The sequence below is a fragment of the Eptesicus fuscus genome, chromosome 1, assembly GCF_027574615.1.
Source record: "Eptesicus fuscus isolate TK198812 chromosome 1, DD_ASM_mEF_20220401, whole genome shotgun sequence".
In the NCBI taxonomy this organism is placed as follows: Eukaryota; Metazoa; Chordata; class Mammalia; order Chiroptera; family Vespertilionidae; genus Eptesicus; species Eptesicus fuscus.
Genome location: NC_072473.1, coordinates 132111716 through 132137544, shown reverse-complemented (window position 1 = coordinate 132137544; position 25829 = coordinate 132111716). Strand labels below are relative to the sequence as shown.

General features: G+C 41.7%; 1 protein-coding gene across 3 annotated transcripts in view; it reads left to right on the top strand.

The window, feature by feature from the left end:
• KDM6A (lysine demethylase 6A) overlaps positions 1 to 25829 on the top strand; it is a 156919-nt gene that overhangs the window by 69616 nt on the left and 61474 nt on the right. For all 3 annotated transcript variants that reach the window (XM_054714329.1, XM_008153015.3, XM_008153012.3), the window contains exons 5-7: positions 5466 to 5524; positions 8989 to 9109; positions 22546 to 22600. In XM_054714329.1, coding sequence (XP_054570304.1) covers positions 5466 to 5524; positions 8989 to 9109; positions 22546 to 22600 — 235 coding nt within the window. The remainder of the gene's footprint in view (positions 1 to 5465; positions 5525 to 8988; positions 9110 to 22545; positions 22601 to 25829) is intronic.

Genomic DNA, 25829 nt, shown 5'->3' with positions numbered 1-25829 from the left:
GAGGCTGCGGGCCGGCCCCTGTCCCCCAGAGGCCCTCTGTGGCTGGGGCAATGAAGCAAGCATTCCCCCAGGCCGCTCACGCTGCCCACTCTCAGTGGATGCGCACGCCGCCCCCCCCCCACCCCTCCCCCCCCCCCCCGGACTGGGGAACTCCGGCGGGGCTGAGGGCACTGGGTGCCGCCATCTTGTGGCTATGGGTGCCATCATCTTTGTAATGGAGTGGCAGTTAATTTGCATATTGCCCTTTTATTAGATAGCATTGTTGAAAATATTACAGGTGTGGTCCCCCCCCCCCATTGACCTCCTCCACATGACTCCTGCCCCCTCCCCAGGCCTTCACCACACTATTGTCTGTGTCCATGGGTTATGCACATCTACACTAATAAAAGAAAAACATGCAAATTGACCATCACTCCGCCACACCCACCAGCCAATGAGGAGCGAGTATGCAAATTAACCCAACAAAGATGGCAGTGGCCACGGAGCTGAAGCAAGCAGGAGGCTTGGGTTGCTCCCGGCAATGGAGGAAGCCAACCTTCCCGCCTACCCAAAGTTTCATTTATAGAATATAAATAAATCCCAGATACCTGCTTCCTGCTGGCCCTGGCCTCCGCTCAAGGAAGCGCTAAAAAAAAAAAAAAGAAAAAAGTAGAAAAAGGAGGGCTGGGAGCTTGGGTCACTGGGGGGTGTGGCTAGCCTGAAAACAGCCCTCAGCCCCTCACCCAGGCTGGCCAGGCACCCCAGTGGGGACCCCCACCCTGAAGGGGCTGTGGCCAGCATGCAAACAGCCATCAGCCCCTCACCCAGGCTGGCCAGGCACCCCAGCGGGGACCCCCACCTGAAAACAGCCCTGAGCCCCTCACCCAGGCTGGCCACACCCCCATGAGGTGAGCGTCCCCACTGGGGGGCTTGGCCAGCCTGCAAATAGCCATCAGCCCCTCACCCAAGCTGACCAGACCCCCATGGCCCGATCCCTGTAAATGGGCAGTCGAACATCCCTCGAGGGGTCCCAGATTGGAGAAGGTGCAGGCTGGGCTGAGGGACTCCCCCCCACCGTGCACGAATTTTGTGCACCAGGCCTCTAGTATGCATATAAATTCTTTGGTTAATCCTTCACCTCTTCCCTCTGAGATTTCACAGTCAGTTGCTTCATTGTCAGTTTATTTTGTTTATTAGATTCAACATAAAAGTGAGATCATGTGGTTGGTTGTAGCTGGGAATATATTGTTATGCACTTAATTTCATAATCCTTTGTCATTAGATTGTAAATTCATTGGTGATAGGGATCTTTGCCTATTTTGTTCACTGTTGTCTTCCCAGTGCTGATAACTCTGCTGTGGCTCATAATAGGGGCTCAATAAAGGTTTGAATTAAATTGTTAACTGTTAATGGAAAAATGAAACTTAACTCCTTGCCACAATGTATAAGCTTCAGGTTAGTAGGGACCATGTCTCATACTAATTTTGTGTCACTTAGGGAACTGAGCTTAATAACTGAACTTAAATACTGTGATATAAAGTGATTCACTTTACTAAACTTTCGGGTATCTGCAATGTCAGGGGTGGGGAACCATTTTTCTGCCAAGGGCCATTTGGATATTTATAACATCATTTGCTTAATGTAATTCATTTAATATAAATTTATGTTGCTATGAAAAAAGCTCCTCGGTTTATTAAATTTTAAGTCCCGCCCATGGTTTCCTTGGCAGGGCCAGACCAAATGTTTTCCTGGGCCTTATGGCATGGGGGTGGACATTCCCCACTGATAACAGGGGATACACAGATGCTTAGCACTCTTGCCTTTGTGGTATTTTTGTCTTAGGTTATTTTGTCAAATAACAAAAATATAGTAGTTAAGAGTAAGCTCTGGAGGCAGACCTAGATTCAGTTCCTATGTCTGCTACTTAGTACCTATTTCTTTGAGCAAATTGCTTAATCTTTCAGGTCCTTTTCTTCACTCTACAAATGAGGCCTTCTACCACCTTAAAGGGTTGTTAGAACTTTCTAAAAGAAATGTTAGCATTTTGCATAAAATTAAATGCTTACTATTATATAATAATCTTCTATATCTATATATATATAAAAGCCTAAGCAACTGGCGGACTGGACTGGCTGACCGGCCAGTAGCTATGATGCGCAATGACCACCATGAGGCAGACACTCGGCACACAGGCATGGAAATATGGAACACACTGATCAATCTCAGAGGGAATGGGGTGGCGGGGGGGGGGGGGTGGGAAGATATTAACCCAAGATCTTATATGCATACTAGAGGCCCGTGCACCGGTGGGGTCCCTTGGCCTGGCCTGCACAGATTGGGCCAAAACCGGCAGTCCGACATCCCATGAGGGGTCCCAGATTGCGAGAGGGCGCAGGACAGGCCGAGGGACCCCACCAGCACCGGGCCTCTAATGTCTACACTAATAAAAGGGTAACATGCTAATTGACTGTACCTTGGCGACGTCCACCAGCCAATCAGAAGTGACTATGCAAATTAACCCAACAAAGATGGCAGGTTAATTTGCATACACAGGCGCCTAGTGGCCAGGGGCGTTCCACACCACCCCAGCCACTCCGGGTCTCTGGGCAGCGTGGGAAGGCACAAAGGCGGCTCCAGGCCGGAGCGAAAAGGCGGCTCCGGCCAGAGCGAAGGCGGTGCCGGCAGCCAGGGGAAGGAGGGCCCATTCTTGCACGAATCTTCGTGCATTGGGCCTCTAGTATATATATAAAAGCCTAATATGCAAAGTGTCCCCTTGGGAGTTGGACTGGGAGACCAGGAGTTTGATTACTTGCTTTGACGTGCGCTGACCACCAGGGGGCGCGTGGAGCAAAGGACGGCCCTGGCTAGCAGCCGGGGAAGGGAGGCCCCAGCCAGTGGCACCGATCAGCCCTGATCGCCAGCCAGACCTAGGGACCCTACCCGTGTATGAATTTCATGGACCAGGCCTCTATGTTATATGATAGAGACGTTATGCTAAGGCCAAAGTTAAAGGTTGGAAGGGTTACCTCTCGTGAAGTAGTTGAAGTTGCAGAGCTTCATGGGAAAGATGGCTTTCAAAATGGATCTTGAATAACTGATAGAATTTATACAGTGACGTGGATGTGGTTAAGATTTCCTAGAGGGGAAAGGATGAACTATCAACAAAGTGAGGCAGTTGGGGGAATTCAGGGCGTGTCCTGAAAGCAGAAATGCCCCTTAATAAACTCATATTTCCACCATTCCCCACATCACCTTCCCTGGGCAATTACCTAAATTGGTGAAACATGTTATCTATTTTTATTCATATGCTCCCTTCCCTCCATCATCTCCACCTAAGAAGACAGTTGTCTTTCAAATTAGACTTTCTGGGGAGAACATTTGATGACTTAACTACTTCTTGAGTTAACTAATCCTGCATTCTAAATATCCCTGTTCTCTCCACCCCCACGCTCTACACATACTAGGTGCATACTTCTTGAGGGCCAGAGAAGTATATTTTAATCAGTTTGGCCTGTGCAACCTTTTAGTGTTGTCCCTGACACCTAGTAAATCCTCATTTTATTTCAGGGCATGGGGTGGTATATAAATGATACTGATTAAAACCATTTCCGACTAAATTAAAAATTTTTTGAAATATGAACTTTTGAAATAGATGTCTGAAACTTTGCAAATACCAGCATTTGTGAATACTCCTATAGCATGTAATTTTCTCACTTGGAAAGTTGGGGTTAATGAGGAATGAATGAAATTAAATTTTCATACTTAGTACATTTTAAGATGTACTTAAACATTTTTCAGTGTTTCCAAAAAGGTACTTAGAATTCAAAGGAAATGCACAATATAACTCCAGAACAAATTTTAGTATTAAAAAATAGTTGCATACCAAAAACTCAGCCATGAGTTTACACTTTGGGGTTTAGACATCACATTCTTTTTTTCCAAACAATAACTGGCAGCCGTTGGGATCCATACTCTAGGTCCCTCACACCTAGGACAAGATGACTCGGAGGAATGTTCCACACTGTCTCCTAGAGATTCCCAGCAAGATCAAATGCCAGTTGCTCACAGCTGCATAAACAGCCATACTGCACCCTTTATTGGTTTCCTTCCCTTCCCTACTTCAGTTCTCCACTTTTTATTTATTTATTTATTTTTTAAAATATATTTTATTGATCTTTTACAGAGACGAAGGGAGAGGGATAGAGAGCCAGAAACATCGATGAGAGAGAAACACCGAACAGCTGCCTCCTGCACACCCCCCTACTGGGGATGTACCCGCAACCAAGGTACATGCCCTTGACCGGAATCGAACCTGGGACCCTTCAGTCCGCAGACCGACGCTCTATCCGCTGAGCCAAACCAGTTTCGGCAGTTCTCCACTTTTTAACTGGTGCTTCCTAGGATAACTATAAATAGATTACTTGCACTAAAACCTTTTGCTTCTGGAGAAATGCAACCCCAGACAGTTTGGCAAGACACATGTTAGTAAGAGTTTAAAATTTTCAAGTTTTAGAATATAGGTTTGGAGAAATTTGTTCACAGAGATGAGTATGAAAGGTTTACTTTCTTAAAAATGTATTTTATTGATTTTTTACAGAGAGGAAGGGACAGGGATAGAGAGTTAGAAACATAGATGAGAGAGAAACATCCATCAGCTGCCTCCTGCACACTCCCCACTGGGGGTGTGCCCGCAACCAAGGTACATGCCCTTGACCGGAATCGAACCTGGGACCCTTCAGTCCAAAGGCTGATGCTCTATCTACTGAGCCAAACCAGTTAGGGCTACTTTTTTTTTTTAATAGGGAAGATTTACTAAAACAAATTTGCTTTTTTATTGATAAAACACAAGGTAGGTACTAAAAAAGGGAATAGGTAGCTAGTTTCTGTTTGGAGGCCAGAGGTCAAAATGAGTCTGGATAAGTGTCTCTCTGTTTTATACTGAAAATAGGCATCACTGATGTTTAAAACCCCAAATATAAATGACTAGGTATCATTTTAGCGTGCGCTTTATTTTTAATAAAATTTTTTCTAGGTTTATATTGTACATTTCCTTTCAATTTGAACTGTCTTCTTGACAACACTGAACATAAAATTAAATCCAGTTCAAGAAACAGAAAAAACTAGAGAAAAAATACAGATGCAAGCAAGAGATAATAGGATAGCGTAGTCCAAGCATTTTCTTATTCCTGAATAATAGGTTTTTATTATAGTCTTGCCCATAGAATTCTGCTGACAAATTTTTTTTTATTTATTTCATGGCAGGTTTGATTAAAAAGAAACCAGAGAATCTCATCAAATTGATTGAATTCCATGCCTTTGCTGACTCATCTGATTTCAGTGCTTTAAAAATGTTTCTCAAATATATTGTAATGCAGGATAGAGTTTTCATAACTTAAAACATCCTGGATACCATGTTTTATGTTAATAATGTCATATGCATTACACTTAAGTGCTTTTCCTAAAACTCTTTTCCCCTTTCTTTACAGAATGCTGCCTTTTTATATGGTCTTGGTTTGGTGTACTTCCATTACAATGCATTTCAATGGTAAGTTATTTCTAGTGAATGACTTGTTTTTGTTTTTGGTGTGTTTTGTTTACAGTGTGGGTAAAAAGTAGGTTTATAGTTGTGAGTACGTGAAACGGAATTTATTCTTGCATTATTATTTATTACTGTATTATTTTTCATATGAACAACTGTAAATCTACTTTTGCCCCACCCCATATTGTGTGTGAAATAAAGAAAACATATTTTAATGTCCATATGCCTACATTTTTCAATAATCTCTTGAAATTATTAGATGTTCCTTCAGAGATACTGAACCACTTCACATATAAGAGTTGTATGTGTCCCTGAAAGAATCTGGCATGAGATTATAATTAAAGAAGGCTTAGATTAGAACGCTGGTGGAATTTCTCAGGTCTTCATTATGGACCAGTGGTCCCCAGGTTATTTGAACTGGAGAATGACTTGCACACTGATATAAAGATCTATGGATAACTTATCTATATGACCAGTACTTTTACCTTTTCAGACTTTTAGACAAGATTGACTACTCCCTCCCCTTCCTCTCCCCAACCCACACGCAATAGGAGGGAAAAAAGTATCACAGTGTCTGGAGTGATGATAAGAAGATTGGCTAGAGAGCGCAAAAGAGCCAGGAGGTGGTAATACATTAGCAAATGCCAATGTCAGTCACCCAGTGTATGATACGCCTAATTTAGCCTTACATTTAAGGTCCTCTCTAGTTCAACCTCAAATGATCCTCTTAGCCTCACTGCTCCCTTAGCTAAATATGTTCTTTATGTCAGTCGCACTGTATTATTAACATTTCCCTGAAAACATCTTGGAGCATTTTTTACCTATGTAACCTTGTTCGTGCCATCTACTCTGTTTGGTCTGGCTTCTGGTTCCATCTCTACCTTTAAAAATCTTACCTGTCTCTTTGATTACTTCATCAAGTCTATCTGTGTCACTTAAAAGGAACCTCTAAATTTCCTAATAAATATGCATGGAACTATATATCTGTTATATACATATAAAATATTATTACTGATTCAGAGATAGAATACTATCCCTTTTAGATATTCCTGAGGGAACTCTCTGGACCCAGCTTTATTAGCCTCAGAGAACTTAAGAGTTTTGTTGTCTCCTCCCAAATGTACCGAAACTGTGCTACAGCCATTTAGTTACTATCATTTTTGATATAGTGTTAAAGGAGACTTTTTAAATGACTTTCTTGAAATCTTATTAAAAGTGACCACTGTTTTAAAATATATTTAGCACATCCATGTTTTCCATAGGTAGTGCTATTGAGGTTTTAGCTTTCTATAATTTCTTTTTTTAAATTGTTAGCAAAGGCACACATTAAATGCAAAAAAAATTTAAGCTGAAACACTATAGAAACAATTTTGGTGATATAAAAAAACATGTTTTTAAATTTTAAGAAAAAATGCCAATGATACTCATGTACAGCAATATGAACTTTTCTGTTGCAGTAGAGAATATGCTCTAATATTTGAAAACTATAAACCTTTCTACACGTTATATCAAAAGTATTTTATAGTTGTCCTTAGCTATTTCTCATGTTCTAAAATTCTCTGTCCATCAGAATTTGTTGCTTTGGTGTTTTCGCTTAGCTTGTGCTATAGAGATCATGTTCTGGCTGCATGCAGTTTGGTGAGGTGAATGTGGTAAAATGATGACGAAATTTAAAATGTAGTCTGAGTGTTACCTATTTTCTCCACGTAATCCACCCTCCTTCTCCCCAACACACACACACACACACACACACACACACACACACACACACACACACACTTTCCCCCACTTCTCTATTCCTTTGTTCCCCTCAGGTGGGAAAAAATGAAGAAGCACACAGGAGATAAAACATTAGTAAAAGTTTAGAAAATAAAATGGAAGTGAACTTAGATATATTTTGCTAGATGAGGGGAACTGGTTTACTAAAGAGACTATGGAGTGTTCCTCCCCTCCCAACACACACAATTTAATCAGCCAACTACGAAAGTGATGGCATCAGCGAACACTTATTAAAACTTAAACATTTTGCTATATTGTTTAGAACATTAAAAATAGCAATGCACAACTGAAGAAATAGACTACTTGGAAAAACTGGAGCTGGCCAACCTCCTGCGGCACCGCCCCCACCTCGGTGGGCCAACCTCCCGCGGCCCCGATGGGGCCGATTGCTGGCCAGGCTGAGGTATCCCACCCGTGTATGAATTTGTGCACCAGGCCTCTAGTTTTAATATAAAATATTATTTGAATAATTGAGAATAAATTGAACTGATCTTCCTTTTCATCTTTTATATTAAACTAAAGGCCCAGTGCACAACATTCATGCACTTGGTGGGGGTGTGGTGGTGGTTCCTCAGGCCAGCCTGTGCCCTTTAGCAGTCCGGGAGCCCTTGGGGGATGTCTCACTGATGGCTTCAGACATCCTTAGCGCTGCTGTGGAGGCGAGAGAGGCTTCCTCCACTGCTGCTGCACTCGCCAGCAGTCAGCCTGGCTTGTGGCTGAGTGGCCCTCACCCTGTGGGAGTGCACTGACCACCAGGGGGCAGCTCCTGCATTGAGCATCTGCCCCCTGGTGGTCAGTGCGCGTCATAGCGACCAGTTGTTCCTCTGATCGATTTGCATATTGCGCTTTTATTATATAGGACTAGAGGCCCGGTGCACGAAATTCGTGCACGGGGGGTGGGGTGTCCCTCAGCCTAGCCTGCACCCTCTCCAATCTGGGACCCCTCGAGGAATGTCCGACTGCCCGTTGAGGCCTGCACCTAAATGGGCAGTTGGACATCCCTCTCACAATCCAGGACTGCTGGCTCCCAACTGCTCGCCTGCCTGCCTGCCTTCCTGATTGCCCCTAACCTGCTTCTGCCTGCCAGCCTGATCACCCCCTAACCACTCCCCTGCCAGCCTGATTGATGCCTAACTGCTCCCCTGCCAGCCTGTTTGCCCCTAACTGCCCTCCCCTGCAGTCCTGGTCCCCCTCAACTGCCCTTCCCTGCAGGTCTGGTCCCCCCCAACTGCTCTCCCCTGCAGGCCTGGGTCCGCCCCCCAACTGCCCTTCCCTGCAGGCTCGGTCGCCCCCAACTTCCCTCCTCTGCCGGCCTGGTCACCCCTTACTGCCCTCCTTTGCAGGCTTGATCGCCCCCAACTGCCCTCCCCTGCTGGCCATCTTGTGGCGGCCATCTTGTATCCACATGGGGCAGTCGTCTTTGATCACATGGGGCAGCTATCTTGTGTGTTGGAGTGGTCAATTTGCATATTACTCTTTTATTAGATAGGATTAGATTCTGTACATTCAATTATATGAAAGACCCAGATGCCCCTTTCCAGTCTTTTTTTAAACTATTCATTCACATCATGTTTATAAAACTGCATTTCCTTTTAACAATATTGTGTAAATCATAAGTTTTACTGTGCTACCAAGCAAAAATTCATGCAAATGTTAAAAAGTTAAGCTATCTTATGTCTGTATTCTTTCAGGGCAATTAAAGCATTTCAGGAGGTGCTTTATGTTGATCCCAGCTTTTGTCGAGCCAAGGAAATTCATTTACGACTTGGGCTTATGTTCAAAGTGAACACAGACTATGAGTCTAGTTTAAAGGTAGGTTGTGGTTTTTCTCTAAGACACTATGTTTCATTTTGGGGGAGGGGGTTGTTAAATGTTAGAGCTTTGAGAAATGTTGGAATTTATATCAGCACCTCAAAAGAAAATTTGAAAATTTAAGTGAAAGAAGTTTTTTATCAGCTATGAACTGGAAGATACAAATGTTGGGTTTCAGGGCACAAAGTAGTATTATGCAAAGACATAGGTAATTAATTACACATCATTTAACTTTTTTGAGGGGGTTAAAGTTTTGAGGTTTGCTATCAGGTGAAGGTTTCAATTTCAGTTTGGACATTGGAAACACTTCTCTATAAGCAATTGACCACCATAGAGGTCAAAAGCAGGTACCTAATGATGGTGTGACTGAATCATTGACCATTTATTTGTATTCGTTTCACCAGAAATCTTTCCACCTTTACCAGTAGGGCATATCTCATATCTAAAATATCTTTAAAAGTGTTCTCCGAAAGTCAGTTGTACTGCTGATGGATCAGTATAAACACTATTGGTAAAAGATAATACATTGTTGGTTAAGTATTTCACTTTCTATGGAAATGTGATATTTGTCAAATTTTTCATTGAGCTTCTTGTGCTATCTGTGCCATCACTTTAGGTCTCCCTGGGATTTTCATGAATATAGTGCTTCCCAGCATGACATAAGTATTGCTTTTTGAAAGAAATCGAAGTTCTAGAGAAAAGCTTAAGTTTTTGTGAATTTATGGCTATAATGGTTGCCATGTTCTAAATAGCTCTGATGCATACTGTCTTGATTCTGAAGGGAGGGAGATAGAGAATGACTATATAGTAGGCTGTATTTTGAATTCACTAATAAAGAACTACTGAAATTTTTTTTTAATTTTTAAAATATATTTTATTGATTTTTTTATTTTTTACAGAGAGGAAGGGAGAGGGATAAAAGAGTTAGAAACATCAATGAGAGAGAAACATCGATCAGTTACCTCCTGCACACCCCCTACTGGGGATGTGCCCGCAACCAAGGTACATGCCCTTGACTAGGAATCGAACCAGGGACCTTTCAGTCTGCAGGCCAACACTCTATCCACTGAGCCAAACCAGTCAGGGCTGAAATTCTTTTTTTTTTTTAACTGGATTTAAGAGTGACTAATTCTTCTAGAGTTTTAAAGTAGACTGTAAATACAGTTTTTATCTTTCATGAGTTTATAAAGAACAATGCTGATGGTAAGAAAAAGAGACAACCAAAAACACTAAAACAAGTAGATTGTGATCTGTTTAGATCACATAGTTGTCAAAGGTAAGTGCAGTTTGAAGAATAGGCCCGAGAGTAAATGTAAGTAGTGTGAAGAATGAGGGATGCCTGGAAATGATCATTTTTTCCTCAAGCTTAGAGCAGCATTTCTCAGACTATATTATGGGATATGAATGGATTAGAAATGAGAAATAAAGTAAGTTCAAATGTGGCACCTTGCATATTTTACCCCCTCTTGGACATTCACAGTGTATATTCGATAACGAAGACTCTTAAAAAAATAAAACTCCTATTATGTGTGGAACAAGTGTCTTGATTAGTAGATTAGTAAATGTTGCTTAGGAAGTATATTTGAGTGGAAAAAGTAATCATATATGTCCCAAATTGTGTGAAATGCGAATATCTCTGAATATCGGTACAGTGGTATTTTTAATAATTCTGTGGGATGCAAAGATCTGTTTTCATGAAGGTGGCATTGTTTAAAATCCCCTTTAATCAGGGGAAACAGAGTTGGACAGTGTTCCATGGCTAATTGAAAGTGTTCCTACTTATTCATATTCAACAGAAACTTTCCTACATACAACTTTTAACTATATTCAGAAATAGTTAAAACTAGCCAAACCTTCAAGTAATGGCGATTTTAGCAAAATTGCCATAAGTGCAGTCTTCTTGTTTTGCCCCCTCCCCCCATTTATTTAAAATACTTGATTTATCATTATGTTTGTATCATTTATATGAACATAGAAAAAATTTTAGGAATCCTGGATACTTTTCTTCCCCATCATGCAGTATCATTTGATTTTTATCTCATCTTGACATTGGCTTCCCCCTCCTCCCCCCATTTCTTCTTTTGACATTGGCTTTTTAAGGTGTCTATCTCCAGTATTTCTTGTCTGTTTTCAGGAGAATTTTAGGCATCAACATTTTTAGTTGAGAAGGTGGTATTTTCATATCCTATCTAATAAAAGAGTAATATGCAAATTAAACATCACTCTGCTACACCAACAAGCCCCGCCCACCAGCCAATCAGGAGTGAATATGCAAATAAACCAAACCAAGATGGCTGCAGTCACAGAGAGCAGGAGGGAGGCTTGGGTTTCCCCGGCAATGGAGGAAGCCAAGCTTTCCGCCTGCCCTTGCTGGCCTAGGCCTCCACTCAAGGCTACAAAGTTTCAATGATAGAAGATACATAAATCCAAACAGAAATGGCAGCAGCCACGGAGCTGGAAAGAGCAGGAGGCTAGGGTTGCCCCCGGCGATGGAGGAAGTCAAGCTTCTGAAGCCCTGGCCAGCCCAGGCCTTCGCTTAAGGCTACAGAGTTTCAATTATAGAAGGTAAATAAATTCCAATAGAAATGGCTGCCGCCACAGGCAAGCAGAAGGCTTGGCTCCGCTCCAGGCCACAAAGTTTCAATTGTAGAAGATAAATAAACCCCAGATACCAGGGCCTCCACTTGGGTCACTGGGGGGGACGTGGCCGACCTGCAAACCACCATAGGCCCCTCGCCCAGGCCGCCCCATGCCCCAAGGGAACCCCCACCCTGATCCGGGACACCCTTCAGGGCAAACCAGCTGGCCCCCCTCAAGCACCAGGCCTCTATCCTATCTAATAAAAGAGTAATATGCAGATTGACTATCACTCCAACACATAAGATGGCTCCCCCCATGTGGACACAAGATGGCCAGCAGGGGAGGGCATTTGGGAGGGACCAGGCCTGCAAGGGAGGGCAGTTGTGGGCGATCAGGCCATCAGGGGAGGGCAGTTGGGAGGGACCAGCCCTGCAAGGAGGGCAGTTGGGGGCGATCAAGCCTGCAGGGGAGGGCAGTTAGGGGTGACCAAGCCGGCAGAGGGGGAAGTTGGGGGAGACCGGGCCTGCAGGGAAGGGCAGTTGAGGGGGACCAGGACTGCAGGGGAGGGCAGTTAGGGGCAAACAGGCTGGCAGGGGAGCAGTTAGGCATCAATCAGGCTGGCAGGGGAGTGGTTAGGGGGTGATCAGGCTGGCAGGCAGAAGCGGTTAGGGGCAATCAGGAAGGCAGGCAGGCAGGCGAGCAGTTGGGAGCCAGCAGTCCTGGATTGTGAGAGGGATGTCCCACTACCCGTTTAGGCCCGATCCCGATCCCACTGGGATCGGGCCTAAACGGGCAGTCAGACATCCCTCGAGTGGTCCCAGATTGGAGAGGGTACAGGCTGGGATGAGGGACACCCCACCCCCGTGCACAAATTTCGTGCACCGGGCCTCTAGTATTACTATAAGAGTTTAGCTTTTAGTACAGATGAAGGTAGGAATCAGAAGAAATGGCATGTCCCTCTCCCCTTAGTTGACTTCCAATTTTCCTAAAGACTAGCTATTACTTTAGCTTCATATGAATAGATGCGGAACCTCTGATGTCTTTCCTACTACTACAGTATATGAAACTGTTTTCTAGTACCAAGTATTGGTATTAGATGCTTTGGGCTGCAACCTCAGAAACTCAAACTCAAGCTGGTTAAAATAACAAAAAGTAGTTCCTCTAATGTGAAGTCCATCCTTCAGAATTGGTTGATAGAACTGATACAAGGTTTTATCAAGGGTTCATTTTCTTCTATGTTGGCTTATTCTTAAGGCTACATGCCAGGTATAACAAAAGGGAGATTATTCCTTTTTCATGTTTCATATAGGAAGATATTGTACAGTAGCGGCATAGGTGCTTAGTGTAGTACTGGCATGTAATAAGTGCTCAATAAATATCTGATAATCATTTTATAGAGGAGAAAGATCCTGACTTCAAAAGATCGCCTCAAAATACTTTTACAAAAAAAGATACTTTTATTGATTTCAGAGAAAGGAAGGGAGAGGGAGAGGTAGAAACATCAATTGACTACATCCTACACACCCCTACTGGGGATTGAGCCCACAACCTGGGCAAGTGCCCTTACCAGGAATCAAACCAGTGACCTCTTGGTGCATGAGTTGATTCTCAACCACTGAACCACACTGGCCGGGCATTTTTTTTTTTTTAATATAAACATCCTTCAGATATGCTTTTCTTGATGGACTCTTGGTTTGTTTTTATCTTTATTGTTGAAAGTATTACAGATGTCCCCTTTTTTTTCCTCATTGAAGAATACTTTACTTTGTATCTCATTGGCCAGAAATAAGCCACACGGCCATTCTCATTTGATTCCTTATTAAAGATACTAGAGGCCCGATGCACAAAATTTGTGCAAGAGTAGGCCTTCCTTTCCCCGGTTGCCCGCACCGGCTTCCCTCCAGCACCCAGGACCTGGGTTTCCCTCTGGCTGCCGGCAGGCTCCTGGGACCCAAGCTTCCCTCGTAGCCCTGGCTTCGTCTGGAAGGTTGTCCAGTCTAATTAGCATATTATGCTTTTATTATTATAGACTAGTGGTACAGTGCACAAAATTCGTGCATGGGGGTGGGTGTCCCTCAGCCCCACCTGCACCCTCTCCAATCTGGGACCCCTTGAGGGATGTCCAACTGCCGGTTTTGGCTCAATCCCACAGGCAATCCAGGACTGCTGGCTCGTAACTGCTCACCTGCCTGCCTGCCTCATTGCCCCTAACCACTTTGCCTGCTGGCCTGCTCACCCGCAACTGCCCCCCGCCGGCCTGATTGCCCCCAACTGCTGCCCTACTGCCGGCCTGCTCACCCCATCTACCCCCCCCCCACCTGATTGCCCCCAGCTGACCCCCACTGACAGCCTGCTCACCCCCAACTGGCCTCCCCTGCTGGCCTGCTCTAACCCTAACCCCCCTCCCCCCCCCCCACCGGCCTGATCACCCACAACTGCCGTCCCATTCTGGCCTGATCAACAACAACTGCCCTCCCCTCTTGGCCCATAACTGCCTCTACCTCAGCCCCGCCACCATGGCTTTGTCCAAAAGAATGTCCGGAAGGTCTCCTGGAAGGTCTCTCAGTCAAATTAGCATATTACCCTTTTATTAGTATAGATAGAGTAACCATCTATACAAATAAAAGAGAAATATGTAAATTGACCATCACTTCAGAGGCCTGGTGCACGGGTGGGGGCTGGCTGGTTTGCCCTGAAGGGTGTCCTGGATCAGGGTGGGGGTTCCCTTGGGGGGCGGGGTGGCCTGGGCGAGGGGCCTGTGGTGGTTTGCAGGCCGGCCACTCCCCCATTGGGGTGGGGGTCCCCACTGGGATCGGTGCCAGCCTGGACGAGGGGCTGGGGCAGTTTGCAGGCCAGCCATGCCCCCATGGGGTGAGGGTCCCCACTGGGGTTGTGTGGCCAGACTGGGTGAGGGGCTGAGGGCTGTTTTCAGGCTGGCCACACCCCCTTCAGGGTGGTGGTCCCCACTGGTGTGCCTGGCCAGCCTGGGTGAGGGGCTGATGGCTGTTTGCAGGCTGGTCACGCCCCCCCAGTGGGGACCCTCACCCCATAGGGGTGTGGCCAGCCTGGGTAAGGGGCTGAAGGCCATTTGCAGGCCCCTCCCTCAGTGGCCAGCCCGGGTGACAGCGACCCAAACCTCCCGTGCACCCAGGGGAGCCGCCCACAGGCTCCTCCTTCAGCACCCGCCGAGGCCGGCTCTGTGGCCGCCGCCCATAAGCCCCTTCCTCAGTGGCCAGCCTGGGTGGGCGGGAAGGTTGACTTCCTCAAGCCTCCTGCTCGCTCTGGCTTGCTCTCTGGTGGCTGCCATCTTTGTCCCGCTAATTTGCATACTCATTCCTGATTGGCTGGTGGGCGTCATGAAGTGATGGTCAATTTACATATTTCTCTTTTATTTGTATAGATGGTTACTCTTTGATCAGTTATACACCCAGTGTTTGAGCAGGTCTCTCAATTCCTAAATACACTGTTCCTATCTAATGGAGGATTAAAGGGTGGGTAAAAGGAGTATTTTGGTGTGGGGACGGTGTGAACAACTTGTGCGTTACAAAGTAGGTCTTCTCTACCTCATTTCTTTTCCCTGTGTCTGAAGGAGGGATATTGCATATACAGTATGTTTTAGATGGTAAAATATTTAAATCAAGTACAGTTTATTTTCATAATAGATTCCTTCATTTCACCCACACATGAAATGCATTCCAGGGCCTCCTGTTTTATTTCTATCTCTCGTAATAACTTTTCTCCCAAAATGTATTTCTGAAACAGATTCGTTCTGTTTTTGATACCATGTAAACAGCTTTCAGAGCAAGCAAATTTTGTTTTAAAATTTGACCCTGCCACATCACTAATTGTGTGACCTTGGGCAGGATGCTTAACTCTTCTGACCCTCCTTGTGTCTGTAGAACTGGAATAACTGTACCCACCCCACAAATTCCTCTCATTTGGGGCCAGGAGAGATATTGTTTGCAAAATCCATTTTCTTGTCCTAGAATTTAATATTTGTATTTTTGTCACTCATCCCATCCTCAGAAATGTGAAGTTAGAACCCAGCTTACTTTTTAATTGTATGGTGTTGTTTTTCCATTATATTGGCCAGTAAAGATTTCACTTGTTTAGTGAGTGGTGGAGGTACCAATTCTTAATTTAATTATTTTTTTACTATCTGAATCAGAGTCCATTTCGGGTGACATTTATTTCTACATGATATTTTGTTCTTTTTCTTCTCTGTTTCAGGTGATATCCCCCCAAGTGGGTTTGGTTGCCTGTTTAATACCATATAATTTATATTTTATTTCATTACTTTTTAATGATAGTAATGATAATTACTTACATTCATTATGTATTTGAGCCAGTGTACTATTATTACTTCAATAAAAGTATATTAATTTTGACAAATAGTATTATATAATGCATAATGCCTCTAATTTTCACAGCCTGGCAGGCTTAAGATTATTTTCTTCCTGTGAAGCTAATAAATGCAAAATAACATGTACTAAATCCATATTATTTAATTTAATGGAAGGTCATGTAGAAATTCTCCTTAATATTTACATATTTAAATTTCCCTGAAATGTGTCAACATTAGAACTTTTCTGGATTTTTAAAGGTAAAAAGGTGGCTTTTTAAAGGGAACCTATGGAAAGTTGATGGGGATACCAGTATAAGTTCCTTTATAATTTGGTATTTGAAGATGAGGTGATGATTGAAGGGGTTACTATGAAAGGGGGTAAGAAGGTAAGAATTATAGAGAAAATTCTAAGGAAATAAGTTGAACTCAAATGAGATGTGTGTTAGCCTGGCATTTTACCAGGTTCTTAGTGTTTCTTGAATGAATAGATAAATGGAAGAGACTATAAAATGGCTCTTAGAGGATGGGCTGGAAATATGCAGGGGGGCGGGGTGCTGGTGGCGGAAAAAGGGGCTACTTTTATTTATCATCTCTTTTACAGCTGTTTTTTCTTTACAAACTGACAGCACAATTCATTCCAGCTTGTTTCCCCTCTACTGTTACACATGACATGAAACTTCTGAGGGAAAAAGCATTTCCACATTCTTTCTGTCTACCTTACTCTTCTCCAGGAACTACTTCATTTCCAGGTGTATTGTTTGATCTTATACCCAATACAGATTCAGGAATTTTATTGTGATTTTTTTTTTTATGCTAAGACTAGAGGCCTGATGCACGAAATTCGTGCAAGAGTAGGCCTTCCTTCCTCCAGCTGCTGGCATCGGCTTCCCTCTGGCACCCGGGACCCAGGCTGGCTTCTGTCCTGCCACCCGCAGGCACCAGGGCCCTGGCTTCATCCGGAATGATGTCTGTCCAGTCTAATTATCATATTACCCTTTTATTATGCTAAGATAATAAGGCAGAACGGTACTTCCTCTTAGAAAACACTTTTGAATCTGTGAAATGCCTCCTGTCTTTTATTTACTGTAGAATGCAGAAGTTATTTGTTTCATTTAATTAGGATACTGTGAACTGTATTATACAAAACTTACTGAGAATTTGATATTAGTTATTAAATTAATTTTAACCATGCCTTACATTTCCAAAATATCTGTAATATTTCTTGGTTGAAGCTTTAACAGCATATTTTTATTAGTTTAGTTGTCTGAAGATAATGAAATTTGCTATTATTATTCCACTAGAGGTCCGGTGCACGAATTTTTGCACAGGTGGGGTGCACGGGTGGGGTCTCTCCCGGCCGATTGGGGCCGTCTTGCCCTGTCCCGATCAGGCTGGCCGGCAGGACCACAGGAGGTTGGCTGGCCACCGGAGGTTGACTGTGGGAGCACACTGACCACCAGGGGACAGCTCCTGCATTGAGCATCTTCCCCCTGGTGGTTAGTGCGTGTCATAGCTACTGGCTGGTCATAACGGTCACTTAGACTTTTATATATATAGATATAGATACCTGCTTCTGTCCTATTTCTTTCATGGTAGATTTCATGTCCAGCTGGTATTTTGAAAATTCTAGTCTTTTAAAAATTTCTTATTGACATAAAGTTGACACATAACATTGTATAAGATTAAGGTGTACAATGTGTTGATTTAGTGCATTTATATATCTCAGTATGATTACCACCTTTAATATATTAGAACTGTGGCGATCTATAACAATGATTAAGAAAAATAATTTACATTTGACTTGAAAGAGTACCTGACACGCCTTCCCTTCTCTTACTTAAATGGCCCACAAAAGCCTGTTTCGTTGGAGCTGAATAAAAACGAATTGTTTCCTCAGCCAGAAGTACCTCTTTTCTTTCTTCTCTCATCTATATCTTTTGGATTACATTATGGAATTGTCTGCTAAACTTCTGTTACAATATCAGTTTCAGTGTGCCTTGTGTTTAGTTACTTATGCATAGCCATAGCAGAGTGCCTGGCTTATCAAGTAAAATCTGATTGCCAACCTTTTATTCCCAAAAGGCTGTGTCTGCCATAATTGAATGAGTGGAGACAGTGGTATCACAACTTGCTAGGTACTCTGAAGTAAGGTTTTTTTGGGGCAAGCACATGATTTAAAAACTTTAAGATAGTGGCATTTAACCCTGACTCGGCATTGGAATAATTTGTTAGAAGCTTTTATGTGGTTCACAGGGTGTCACCCTCAACCCACTGAGTCAGAACATCCAAGATTAGATCTGGAATCCAAACAGCTCCAAATTAATTATTTATACATTGATACATACTTTGTCAGTTACGAAAAGCTATCTCATTGCTTGTCTGTAGCATTGGGAACACAGGTGAAGGGTTCTACAGTTGAAAAGATTCATGAGATAATCAGACTATACAGCTAGAAGTAAAACAATTTAAAGGAAAATAAAGTCTTGAAACTCTATTTTTATGTGTTAATTACATGAATATAGATATCCTTCCTCCAGATAGAAATCAACTTCCTCAGTTTATATAAAACAAAGTACTATAAAGTTATTATGAAATACTGAGCAAGTCAAAAGCTTTTAAAACAAAAGGTGACTTTGCTAATAAAGATGTCAACAGAAATTGTAATGAATAGAACCTTGTGTTAAATTGGACCAGAAGTGCTCTATAAAAAGAAAATAACTGCAGCATTAATAAAAAGTCTCAGGTAAATCTTCTTGGCTTGGAAATTAATTTTCTGTAGAATGCTTTCTGCCTTGAGGTTTGTATATAGTCTGAACTGCAAAAGCCTCGACTGCATGATAACTTTCACACAGCAGTAATCAGTTTCAGTGCCACAATATTTCGGTATGAGGTGCATATACAGGTATCACAAAAGTAGGTTTACAGTTTGTTCTATGGGAAATAATACAATACTTAATAAATACAAGTATAAACTTTGTGTACTCACAACTGTAATTCTACTTTTGCCCCGTCGTGTACTTTCTAGCTGTTTCTGTTGGGTGCTGGATATTTTACCATGACATTTTTAGGCTTGAGTGTCGATTATCGTAATAGGTAGTCATTTTTGCTGATTTATATGTTAATAGGTATATCTATTTTGCATCTGGTTTAGATACTGGAAGTGAAATTGTGAGGCCATGTCATGCCCAGTTCCTCATCTCCCTTTAGTTTACTGAAAGGTGTATCGGTGTTTTTCTTTATGTGGTTTAGTGTGGCTGCTTAGTTTCTTCAACTTTGTAATTCTTTAAGTGTTTTCTTTCTCACATGCATGTTTTTGAATATGTACTCTTTTCCGGTAATTTTTCTATATTGTTGCTATTTGGAAATGTTTAGTGTTTCATGATATTGTGGGTTTCAGATGGTGCTTCAGTGACTTCATTGCTGCTTTTAAGATTGATTAAGGATTATATAAAACATGGCTAAGAACCATTTCTGCCTGGTTTCATTGAATATTGATAGATGAAATGTAGGCTGGGCAATTTGCATTATGCATCTCTCTGTTCTTTGTGGGATTTCAGTGTAATAATAAAACTAAAATAATGCCATCTTGAAGGCTGTTTCTTTGCAGGTCAGTTTATGTTCTTTGATGGCTCAGTTAGGAGGTCTGTGTTATCTAAATATTAATTTGTGCTGGCAGGGTAGATTAGATTTAGAAATGCAGTACAATCTAAAAGTGTGGCTGCTGTGCTGCTCTTTTCGTCTAGAGGAGAGCAGTTGGTTATAAAGCATGCTTTGCTTTCATAGTACTCACTCTTTAAAAGTCTGTTTTATATTGCCATGGTAGCACACCCAAGGGATGTTTGAGGACATACAATCTGCTTAGTAGGCCAAGGGAAAATAAAAGCAGTTCTTAGGGTGCTCAGGTGTTGGATGAACCATGGCAAATAATTTTTTACTTTTGTTGATCATTGTATCCCTAGTTTCTGCATTGTTCTAAGGGCATTATAGGTCTTGATAAATATTTATTGATTACATATTCAATATTTAAGGGTCATAGTCATTTTGTTTGTAGTTTGCCCATTCAAAATAATACAGCCCTTAAATAGTAAGAGTACTGTAAATGTAGGCTAGCCTAATTATGCATGCACATAACAGACATTTGTGAATTAATGTGATTACTATGTTCATACCAATTGATGCCTTCTAATCTTTCTTTCCTTGTAATACTGAATAGCTGATATTTGTTTATTTTGTGTTAACTGAGGGGTCTAGTTGACTAAGTGCTGTTTGTTGATTCTGTGTTGAAAAATAGCACTGAAAACTTGCTGATGATTATTTCTCTTGATAAAGAAAGATGAGCTTACATCTAGAAATCATCATTATACATTTCAATTTTCCCAGCAGTAGATGGGAATGAGCTTATTGTGGTCAATTTTTTAAAAGTATGTTGGCTGTTGATTTCTTTAAATGCTAAAAATTTGAATATATATTTGTGAAAATATTTTTAGAAGTTAAAAGATGTTTAATTTTTTTATCTTAAAGATTTCATACCAATTCTAGTACTTGTTTGTGCTCTCTTAGTTTACATACCAGGCTTAATGTTGACAAACTAGATGTCACCCAGTGTTTTTTATTATGATTCGTGTTCTTAAAACTTAGTGTTATACACTGAATTTAACATATATTTTTTTGGGCACGCTTATATGACATTATAAGTGGATGTTATAACTATTACACATATGATAGCACATTCCAAAAGAGTAATTATATGTCATAAATGAACTTGAACACAGGCTATTTATAGCCTGTGCATTCTTTGTAGTATTTCAAAGGCACTAAGTATAATGATTATTGAAGAATCAGTAAGGGCAGATAGTTTCACCCTTTATGATAATTCTCATAGTAATTTTTTTGTTTCTAATGTTCACATCTCATTTTGAGATAAGCAGTGATGTTCTGACATTAATGCCATTGACCTTTACTTTCAGTTTTAAAAATAGTGATGTGTTCTGTTTAAACTATTTTATAACTAACTAGAGCACTGGTGCCAGAAAATTCGTGCACTCAGGGAGGGTCTCTCAGCCTGGCCTGAGCCCTCTTGCAGTCTGGGACCTCTCAGGGGATGTCCGACTGCCGGCTTAGGTCCGCTCCCTGGGGGATTGGACCTAAGCTGGCAGTCAGACATCCTTCTGGCAGCCCGGGAGCTCTCGGGGGATGTCCACCTGCCGGCTTAGGTCCGCTCCCTGGGGGATTGGGTCTAAGCTGCCAGTCAAGACATCCCTCTGGCAGCCCAGGAGCCTTTGGGGAATGTCTGACTAATGGCTTAGGCCTGCTCCCTGCAAGGCTCCCGCCACTGCTGCTGTACTGGCCAGCCATGAGCCTGCTTCTGGCTGAGCGGCACTCCCCCTGTGGAAGCGCACTGACCACCAGGGGGCAGCTCCTTGAGCGCCTGCCCCTCTGGTGGTCAGTGTGTGTCATAGCGACCAGTCATTCCTGGTTGTTCCGCCATTAGGTTCAATTTGCATATTACCCTTTTATTATATATACTAGAGGACTGGTGCAAATTTATGCACGGGGGGGGGGGGTGTCCCTCAGCCCAGCCTGTACCCTCTCCATTCTGGGAGCCCTTGGGGGATCGGGCCTAAACCAGCAGTCGGACATCCCTCTCACAATCCAGGACTGCTGGCTCCCAAACGCTCACCTGCCTGATCACCTCTTAACCACTCCCCTGCCAGCCCGATTGCCCCCAACTGCCCTCCTCTGCAGGCCTGGTCGCCCCCAACTGCCCTCCCTTGCCAGCCTGGTTGCCCCCAACTGCCCTCCCCTGCCGGCCTGGTCCCTCCCAATTGCCCTCCCCTGCCGGCCCAGTTGCCCCCAGCTGCCTTCCCCTGCCAGCCCGGTCGCCCCCAACTGCCCTCCTCTGTAGGCCTGGTCGCCCCCAGCTGCCCTCCCCTGCTGGCCTGATCACCCACAATTGCCCTCCCCTGCCGGCCATCTTGTGCAAGGGCTTGATGGTCAATTTGCATATTACCTTTTTATTATATAGGACTAGAGGCCTGATGCACGAAATTTGTGCAAGGGGCTCGGCCCCCACAGCTGTGGCAGCTTGTCTTGGCTCTTGCAGCTGCGGTGGCTTGCCTCGGCCCTCGCAGCCCTGGCTTTGTCCAGAAGGTCATCCGGAATGTCGTCCAGAAGGTCATTCGGCCATCCAGTCTAATTAGCATATTATGCTTTTATTATTATAGAGGATATTTTTATTTATTTGAAGACTCAAAATTCCAAAGCTTTTTTCAAATAAACAAAAATATGCATAGGGTAATTTGATAAAGTTAATTCTTTCCCAGGTTCTCCATTCTCTGCAACTTGTCTGTTGCCATCAGTAAATGTTCAAAGTAATTCTAGATGGTTGTCTAATATGGTTTATTTACTTAGTATAGTTCTGTTATTATGTTAGACCTTACATACCTGAAAATTATTTTAAGACATATGTGACTGAATTTAGTGCATTTATTTTTTCACTCTCTTCTTACAGCATTTGCAGTTAGCTTTGGTTGACTGTAATCCCTGCACTTTGTCGAATGCTGAAAGTAAGTATTAATTGCCATAGTTTTCTACATGTATTCAAATCACTTCATGGCAAATAGTAGTGGTAGTAATAATAATGATGATAGTGATAAATCCTTTGCGAGTTTTTTTCTTCTATAATTGTTGAAGCTAACCGTATTGTTGCCATGGCTACTTGTACAAATAGAACATGTCAGACCAGTTATTGTGAACAGCCTGTGTCTAAAATAGATATACCAGTAAACTGAGGGGCTGAATGTAAATTACCTGTACCAATAAGCAAAATTGGTTATTTGTGTATTAATTATATTATAGATGATATGGGGGATTAATGACAGGGTTTGCTACTTTTTTAAGAAAAATGAGTATACAAAGATTCACATGTGGTAGCTCAGTGATTCCCAAATTACTGGTAATTATGAAGCTATACTTGGACTTTTTATTATATTTTTACACATCATATATAAAGTTGGAGATGACATTTTTCAATTAATTCAAAAAGAATTTATGTGTGAAGCATGTTCTTCAGTTATTTTCTGCTTCTAAGTAGATTTCCTTCCAAAAGCAGATTGGGTTGATTACGATGTGTTTATCAATAAGTATATATTGTCATGTTTATTTAGTGTACTGTAAAGTAGCCAATAAAAGTTTTAAGAATATTCATTTGGATTCAAGCTGGCTTTCTTTAAAACTTTTTATTTGAAAAATAAAAGTTTTAATTAGAACATATAAAAATTCAATCAATCTTAATGAAAATTTAAGATCAGTTAAAGGACTCTAGGTTTTGGAAAGTCAGTCCGTATTTGCTATAAGTGACTGTTTTTTAACTATATAGAAAGGTGTTAAGTAAAAAATAGTATCAGTGTTAAAAATGCTTAAGAAGGATTAAGTCATACTCTAAACCAGACCAATTATCTAATACTTCTCTAAGAGGCAATTTTTTGAGGAAACATTTCTAATTTCTTTAAATGAAACTTAGGATTTTGTACTGATCAGTGTATTTGCAGAATAAATTATGGGAAGGTAACCATCACAGCAATATTTTAGTTTCTAAGATGGAGTTAGAAAAAGAATTTAAATTCATAGGTATATTAATTTATAAGGTGTTAATTTATACTTTTTCTATAAATATATACCCAGGTTATATAAATCATCTAATTTATGGAAATAAGAAAACAGCCGATTTTCATTTAATTTTTTATATATAGTGCCTTAAAGCCAAGTTTCATAACTACTTGTCAGTTTAAATAACTTTTGAGGCCTATCTCATAAATGTGAAACTAAATATTTTGGTAAATCCTCATTTTATTCTGCTCTGTTGAGGTAAAATCTCACTTATAGATCATTGTTCCTGAGTGGAGGACACCTATGTAGAGTGAATATCACAGGACAGAGAACTTTCCTGTCACATTCGCAGAGGACAGTTCGAACCATCATGAATACATCTTTGAGTTTACTGTGCCTCTGTCTGTTGGTTATTGAAAAGGGAAGTAGGTGGGAGGGGACCAACACCCTCCTTTGCTCAGGAGTGTCCCTGGATTCAGGACTCTGAGTGCTAAAAGGCTGGTCATTCTAATGGAAGGGCAGGTGCTTTATTTAGAGACAGTCTGGTTGAGTTGATTTCGGTAGATTATTTTAGACAGTTTTCATGATTACTGGATAACTGCAATAGTGGCTGATGTCTCACAGAGCAATGTAGGCTACCTGCCTTGAGCCAGACGTTATTACTGCTTCAACACCAGGCTCTTTGTCTTTGTAAAACTTACTTCTCTGCATTTTTTTATGTCTTTACCTATTGTATGTGCCACATACCTTGAACTCTTCATGTTACCTTGTGATACTGCAAAGACCAGAAGATAATAGAAAGTAAAGTGAGCTTTTTAAAAAGTCTGTATGAGAGATTTGTATTTTATGGCACAATTCATTTATGCAATTAAAAATTAGATACACTTGTTTCTAGAGCTATTTGAGAGGTTAACTACAGTTAGTGTTTTGAAAAATAGAATTGTAATGATGTGAGACTTTTCATTATATGATTGCCCCTTGGGATAAAATTGTTTCTTTGAGATTTAAAAAATTCTGTTAATTCTAAAAATAATGTATTAATTTCTGAATAAAGTTTAATTTCAGAAACCTTTATGGCAGTATTTGTTCAAAATTTCTACCGCTAATTGAGACTTGCCAAGTGGAGCTTTTTCTTAGGTCTGTGCTTATGCTCTACTTTGAAGAAGGCTTTTAAGAACTTAAATACATGGTGGTTTTCACACTACAAAAGATGACACTGGATTTAGTAACTCATGGGATAGAGGGAAGCCCTTGACATAAGGCCTAGGGGTGAGCCTGGTGGAAGTTTGGGATGGTAGTATGTGTGCCAGCTGGCTCCTGGTTTTTTCTTCCTTGTTACCTCTATTAGAGGAGTAAGAAGATTGGGGGAAGTGGGCATAGGTTTCTCATCTCTTCCGCATTCCCTTAACCTGTTACCCCCTCTCCCTCCAATGATGCAGTCAGGTGAGGTGTGGACTGGAACTCAAGGAGAGCTGAATTGGAAAAGGGGAGTGGGGGGAATAAGATATTTACATATGTGAACTTTTCTTTATTTTGTATGCTTTTCACAAAAATAATAATAATTTTGTATGATTTTCATCTTTTATTTAGCCTCATCTCTGATTAGTTAACTTGTGATATTTAGTTATTATTTAATTATTGTTTATGGAGTTGTGTAGTTCTTTACTTTAGACCCAAAAGTGGTATTATTTTTAAAGTTCATGATATGTTTTATTTGTTTTGATCTTCGGGTTTTTTAGATCAGCTGTTTCCAAGTCATAGGTGGTTGAGGGACTAGGTATCAGAAGCCCTTGCAGAACTGAATAAAAAGGCAGCTTTCCAGGCCTTGCCCAGGCCCACTGAATTATAATCTTGGGAATCTCTATTTTTCACAAGCCTTCCAGGTGAATCTTACAGTTACAGGAATCAGTTCATGGTGCACTCTTTAATAAGAAATGGATGATAGCTGTGGACCTTGTTTTAAAGAACCATACATATTCTGTATATAATTTTGAAAGGCTTCCAGACTCCTTGAAATCCAGTTCTGAAATTCAGATAGACCATTGTCATTAAAGAATGAAAATGAGTATATAAGTAGCTAGAATCCAGTTTTGATTCCTGATTCATTATTGCTTTCGTTGGATCGTTCATACTCTAGTGATGCACTAAGAAGACCTGAAAGTAAAAGCTTACATATTTTTATTTGAT